General features: G+C 45.7%; 1 protein-coding gene across 1 annotated transcript; it reads left to right on the top strand.

Moving 5' to 3' along the window:
- The first annotated feature begins 1732 nt into the window (after nt 1-1732).
- Nucleotides 1733-6434, top strand: LOC123136555 (glyoxylate/succinic semialdehyde reductase 1). Its single transcript, XM_044555958.1, has 8 exons — nt 1733-2088; nt 2232-2342; nt 2442-2543; nt 4365-4466; nt 5098-5213; nt 5694-5772; nt 5862-6032; nt 6108-6434. Exons 1-8 carry the CDS (start codon nt 1984-1986, stop codon nt 6195-6197), a joined length of 876 nt encoding a protein of 291 aa, XP_044411893.1. The 5' UTR covers nt 1733-1983; the 3' UTR covers nt 6198-6434.
- The last annotated feature ends 290 nt before the right edge of the window (nt 6435-6724 follow it).

The raw sequence follows: 6724 nt of genomic DNA, 5'->3' as shown, positions 1-6724 counted from the left end.
CTGCTCTCAGTCTCCGCGGTAGTACCGCTGGTGGTCGCGGTAGTACCGTTGCTACCAGCAGTAGTACCGCTCCACTGAGCAGTAGTACCGCTCTGTGCAGGCTGAAGAGGGGGTAACGGTTGGATTGGTTCCCCCACTATAAAAGGAGGTCTTTTTCTCCAAGTTGACTTACCTCTTTTCCCCCAAACTCCATTGTTGCTCCAAAGCTCATTTTCGCCCGATCTCTCTCCCTAGCCAATCAAACTTGCTTATTTTCTAGGGATTGGTTGAGAAGGCCCGGATCTACACTTCCACCAAGAGAAATTTGATCCCCCCCCCACTAATCCCTTGCGGATCTTGGTACTCTTGGGTGTTTGAGCATCCTAGACGGTTGAGGTCACCTCGGAGCCACATTCCATTGTGGTGAAGCTCCATGGTATCGCTGGGAGCCTACAATCAAGTTGTGGAGATTGCCCCAACCTTATTTGTAAAGGTTCGGTCGCCGCCTTCAAGGGCACCATTAGTGAAATCATGACATCTCGCATTGTGTGAGGGCGCGAGGAAAATACGGTGGCCCTAGTGGCTTCTTGGGGAGCATTGTACCTCCACACCGCTCCAACAGAGACGTACTCCCCCCAAAGGGGAGGAACTTCGGTAACACATCCTCGTCTCCACCGACTCCACTTGTGGTTATCTCTTCCCTTTACTTTGTGCAAGTTTATATTGTGTTGCATCATTTGCTTGCACTTGTTGTTGTGGTTGTTTGCATCATATAGGTTGTTCACGTAGTTGCACATCTAGACAACTTATTTGTTGCTAAACCTAATTTGTGGAGAAAAGTTAGAAATTGGTAGTTGCCTATTCACCCCCTCTAGTCAACCATATCGATCCTTTCAGAAGGTAACTCAAGGGAAAGTATTCGAGAGCAGGAAATGGCGCCAGCGTTGGCAACCAGCAACAATGCACCTCAACACGCGAATTCAACGACGACAGATGGCGCCGGCATTAGCAGCCAACAACAACGCGTGGATTCGGGGGCGGCAGATGGCGTCAGCATTGGCAACCAACAACCCCAAGGCGTGATGTGGAGGGGCAGGTGGCGGCAGCGTGCAACCTCGATTGAGTGAAGGATCGATGGGTGGCGAATCACAAACCGCGCTTAGGGAGAGGTGGACAGCTGCATGGGTGTGGTAGCGGCGTGGGGCGATGTTCAAGGCCAACATGGGAAAGGCGGCAGACATCGCGTGGGACGCCAACTGAGAAGAACGTTGGTCGGTGACCCTCCGGCTTGTACGAGCGGTTGACGGCGACAATAAGGGAGAAAACGACATATATATCGCGCTTACGTATTTTGGCCATGACGAAGTGGTACCAACTAATTAGTGGTGGATCAGTAGGATTAGTGGATCGTTGTTGTGCTCAACTAGTGCTGGCCTAGCGGGAGCGAAAATGAGAATGAGTGGTGCTCTATGTTTGATTTGTTTATTTGTCATGTTTGATTTTGAATTTGCCTTTAAATTTTGAACTTGAGCAGTATGGATGTTTGACTTATATGTCGCAAAAACAAATGGATGTTTGACTTATGACAATGATGTGTAAGTATATTCATAACGTTTGTTCACGCAGAGAAAAATAAATATTGGAAGAGTTTTATTTGGGACCTGCAAAAGAATCCATCCGCAATAATCTGAAAACTATTATTGAGGTGGGAGAGTTTTATTAAGAAATCTGCTGGATGGAGATGCCCAGCGCACCAGAAACTCTTGGATAAAGCGAACGTCAAGGATAAATAGAATTAAAAAATAAAATCGAGGGGATCGGCGAGGAGCAGGAGCCTGCGGCTGCCCACTGGACTGGAGGAGCACAAGTGTGTGTCGCTAGCGGCGGCTGCGGGTGCGCGTGCAGAAGGGACGAGAGAGAGAGAAGAGGAGCCAACCTCCGCCGCCACGGCTTCCGCGTGCTAGGAAGACGAAGCAGAGCGGCAGCAAAGAGAGGGAGGCCGCGATGGAGGTGGGCTTCCTGGGGCTGGGCATCATGGGCAAGGCAATGGCGGCCAACCTCCTCCGCCACGGCTTCCGCGTCACCGTCTGGAACCGGACCCTCTCCAAGGTACGCGACGCCCCCCGATTCGCCGATCCACCCGTCTTTGGTTTGGCAGATCGATCGATCGATCGATTCATATGCCATGCTCTGTCCCCTTTTGTTTTTATCCGATTATAATCTCGAGAACCTGTGGCGATATTTGTTGGCAGTGCGACGAGCTCGTCGCGATGGGTGCCGCCGTCGGGGACACGCCGGCGTCCGTCGTCGCCAAGTGCAAGTACACCATCGCCATGCTCTCCGATCCCAGCGCCGCGCTATCTGTTAAGAGACGCCGGGAACCCTTTTGTTCTCATTCCAGCGTTGCGGATGCCGTTGTTGTCGCTGATATCCCCATTTCTTGGCCTGTCGAATTCATCTAGGTTGTTTTCGACAAGGATGGCGTGCTCGAGCAAATCGGAGAGGGCAAGGGCTACGTGGACATGTCCACTGTCGATGCTGCAACTTCTTGCAAGATAAGCGAGGTATTCTTATTGCTTATGGCTTTTGTAACAGTCAGGTGTCATTTCTGTCTGCCTCCGTGTACTGTTGTAAGTTCGATTGGCTGGGTATTGTTCTCACATAGGAGTACTAGAAAAGGGTGAGGCTGTGTTTTTTTGGTTTTCAATCCTGAGCTCCTGAATCGGGTGCTCAGAGGGTTAAGTTGATTAAGTTGCTGTGAGTTCATTACTCGCCTTCTGCATCATTGATGGCATGTTCAGAGGGTTAAGTTATGTTTCAGATGAGTTGAGTTACATTTTGTATCTACTTGTGAATAGAGTTCACCAGAGGTGAAAATTCTGTAGCTGGACACAGGTAGGTCGACATATTAAAAGAGGAAACTGAGGAGTCACATAATAGGCATATCAATTATACTAAACGAGGCAGGGAGGGTGATTTATATGTGGAATGATAACCAACAGCAATATAATGAGGATGTGGATTCTAACTAGTTGGATCATACCCATGACCATGAGGCGAGCAGCGTGTGGACTGGATGCTCGTGTAGTTGCAGCCGCATCTGCTGGTTCCTGGATGTTGAGACTGGAACAGAACTCGATGAACATTAGCGCTGTGAACCCGTTGGCGAACATGTCAGCATGCTTAGAATTAGTTAATATAGTCACCTTTTTCGAGTAGAATACAAACATCAACCTCAATGTGCTTGATCCGTTGGTGCTTCACTGAGTTGACGGACAAATATTCCATGTTGTTGTTGTCTCAATAAACAATGTACAGTATGCAAGTGGATGATGTAGCTCCTGCAGCAGCTGGCATAACCAACATGTTTTAGCGACATCGTGATTGTGGCATGGTACTTGGCTTACACAATAGACTGGGACTCGTGACGTTCTTATTTGGAAGACCAAGAAATGATATCATCGCCCAAGCATTTGCAGAATCGACGTGTTGAGCAGCAAGCTTAAGGAGTAGGACAGCGAACCCAATCGGCATAGGCATAAGTGAGAAGAGATGTAGGAGACGATGGAATAGTGAAGCGCAAATAGATGAATTCCCAAATACTGAAGCATAAGTGAGAAGAGATGTAGGAGTCGATGCATTCCTAGATCAATAGTGGGCTTGATATAACGAATTGTACGCTCTCATAATGTATGGTGAAGAACAAATAGATGAATACAAGTCACGCATATTGCATTTGCCTAAATTTGTGTTTCTAGCAAATGCTAAATCTTAGTCCTTGTTTGTTGACAGTATCAACCTAATATATTTCTAGCATATTTATGAATTTATTCCCTTCTTCTCCAATTAACATGGTTTTCCTTTTGCCCTTTTTATTTCATCAATTTTGAGAAAATCCCCCCCCCCCCCCCCCCCGCTCCCTCTTTATTTTCGTCATCACAATGACTAGATTGGTTACATTCTTTGGCTGGGCATTGTTATCACACACTAGAAAAGGGTGAGGTTGTGTTCTTTTGGTTCTCAATCCCGAGTTCCTGAATTGGGTGCTAGTCTCAAGTTGATTGATTAAGCTGTTGTGAACCCATTACTTGCCTTTTGGATCATTGATGGCATGTTCAGAGGGTTAGGTTATGTTTCAGATAGTTGGGTTACATTTTATTGTATCTACTTGTGAATAGAGTTCACCAGAGATAAATATACTGTAGCTGACCACAGGTAGAATATGCTGGACTAAAAGAATATCTCCAATGTTTGTGTCGACGTATTTAAAGAGGAAACCGACGAGTCACATAATAGGCATATATCAATGACTAGACTGGCTACTGTCATTAGTAAAACCATTAGTGTTTAGTGCAATGAGCTTTCCTTGATAAAATGTTTTGCAGGCGGTTAAACAAAAGGGCGGAGCTTTTGTTGAAGCTCCAGTTTCAGGGAGCAAGAAGCCAGCTGAAGATGGCCAATTGGTCATTCTTGCTGCAGGCGACAAGGTAATTCACTCACAAAATTGTGCTTAAAACAAAGATTTTTACTAGAAACATTTTCCGCCATATTTTGGTCTTTGTATTACTGGTTTTGGATGGTTCAATATCTCCAGCTCTCTTCTTTCGGTTGATTGCTGGTGGTGATTTTGGTATAATGATCATAATATTTTCCTTGTTATTTCTTGTAGCAAAAAACAGTGAAACTCTTGGCAATATTCACCCTTCTAGTGCCCGTAATAATTTCTTGCCTATGTGTGCCTGTTTGGTCCCCCCCCCCCCCTCCCCGCCAAGTGTTGACATAATAGTATACCAGTGTCAGTGACTCTTTGTAGGTAGTTTTGAAGTACTTGCCAGAGAACAGAAGAGCTATTAAAGTTAGTAGGGTGGAGATATCAATCACCATAAAATTACAAAGTGCTAGGAGATATGGTATAGATATTAGTATCTAGTACATCGAACATTGAGTGTGGATTCAAAATTGATACTTAATCTGGGTAATTCCACCAATTTGCATCCTTGTGATTCTTTTAACCGTTAGGGTGTAAATTGGTAGTGCTATATCTACCATGCATAATGCAATTAAACTCCCCTAGGATTTCATGTTTGCTTAATTGGATCCACTCCTTGAATGTTTCAGGCACTATATGATGATATGGTCCCTGCATTTGATGTACTTGGGAAGAAGTCGTTCTTTCTGGGGGAGATGGGAAATGGAGCAAAGATGAAACTGGTGGTCAACATGATCATGGGAAGGTGACCATCTTTGTACACACCAGCAAAACATTCAAGTGTAGTAACTGCAAGCAGCATTGCATTTTCACATCGTATATTAGCCAGCCTCATATCCAGGGTATCTGAAACATCAGTATGCAGAATACCACTGAGAAGCTTGACCGCTGATACTTTCGTAAACTGATCTGTTAGTAGTTCAGTGCAGTAGATATGGTTACTGTTTTGCCCTGTGAATTCGCACCTCAGTCTATGCAGAATGGCAATCTACTGAAAATCTTTATATTCATAGCCAGCAAGCTTAGTACGGATCTAAAACCTGCTCCATTGCAAATAGGGTTTTACAGCTTTCTCGTCTAAATGAGCTTTTCATTTTTGCTACGTTTGTTCAACATCCAGAAATCTATGAGCTCTTTTAGTTGCTGCCACATCATCTCCTCTGCCCTTCGGGGACGTAAATCCGTCGACTGCAATAATGCATCAGTGACATTTTTTTTGCTGCAGTATGATGAATGCTTTTTCTGAGGGACTCTGTTTGGCTGACAAAAGTGGGTTGAGCCCCCAGACGCTTCTTGATGTCCTGGTACCGTGCTTGGTTATGCAACACCCCTGCTGTTACCTCCTTTACTTTACTACCAAATCAAACAACCATGGTTATGTTTTGACTTGCAGGATCTCGGTGCAATCGCAAATCCGATGTTCAAGATGAAAGGGCCTTCAATGCTGCAGGGCAGCTACAATCCAGCATTTCCCCTGAAACATCAGCAGAAGGATATGAGGCTGGCTCTGTCGTTGGGAGATGAAAATGCCGTGTCCATGCCAGTGGCAGCTGCTGCCAATGAGGTATGCCCCCGCCCCCCCTACCTTCAAAACATTACAACAAAGCTAATAAACATGCAACTACGCACTGGATCTCAGGCATTCAAGAAAGCAAGAAGCTTGGGACTTGGTGACCTGGATTTTTCCGCGGTGCACGAGGTTCTGAAAGGCACTGGTGGTTCAGGCTAAAGCGTGATTGGGGGCTGAATGTTTAAAACCACATGCCATGGGCATGCAGATATTCTTGTAGTTCGTCCAACCCATGTGGCTTATCATCGTACTATTGATATGTACATTCAACAGTTGATGCTGGATTGTGCTGTACGATGTTTTTTTTCTAGCAAGGCTTGTGCATGAACGAACCATTGGGATTTGGGACTTGAATGCCGCCACGCCAGATGGAAATATAAGTGCAAGTTCTGTCTAGATTTTGCGACAACTTCTCTCACATCCTATGGCCCACAGGTTCCTGGTTTCATTTCATCCAGTGGAAATGAAATGAAAACAGATTCCTGGGAGGATTTCATTTGGTGGGATTTGGATTCCAAATCCAATTTTCTTGTTTGGCTGTCGTGTGGATTTGTGAAATGAAATGATTGTCATGTTGTTTGGCTGCTATTTTGGCACCTTCCATTGGAGGAGGGCAGAGAAGCCGGTACTTGCACCGGCAAGAAGTAGTAGATCTGCTCGTCAGCCGGTGGCTGGACAGATTGCGG

This window comes from Triticum aestivum, chromosome 6B, assembly GCF_018294505.1.
Source record: "Triticum aestivum cultivar Chinese Spring chromosome 6B, IWGSC CS RefSeq v2.1, whole genome shotgun sequence".
Taxonomy (NCBI): Eukaryota; Viridiplantae; Streptophyta; class Magnoliopsida; order Poales; family Poaceae; genus Triticum; species Triticum aestivum.
Note: the sequence above shows the minus strand (reverse complement) of the source record. Positions and strands in the feature narration are given on the sequence as shown.

Bases quoted from the DNA above. Each gene is read 5' to 3' on its own strand.
- LOC123136555 (XM_044555958.1), top strand. From the start codon at position 1,984: ATGGAGGTGGGCTTCCTGGGGCTGGGCATCATGGGCAAGGCAATGGCG. The intron at 2,089-2,231 runs GTACGCGACGCC...ATTTGTTGGCAG, and splicing joins GGAACCGGACCCTCTCCAAG to TGCGACGAGCTCGTCGCGAT. The intron at 6,033-6,107 runs GTATGCCCCCGC...ACTGGATCTCAG, and splicing joins TGGCAGCTGCTGCCAATGAG to GCATTCAAGAAAGCAAGAAG.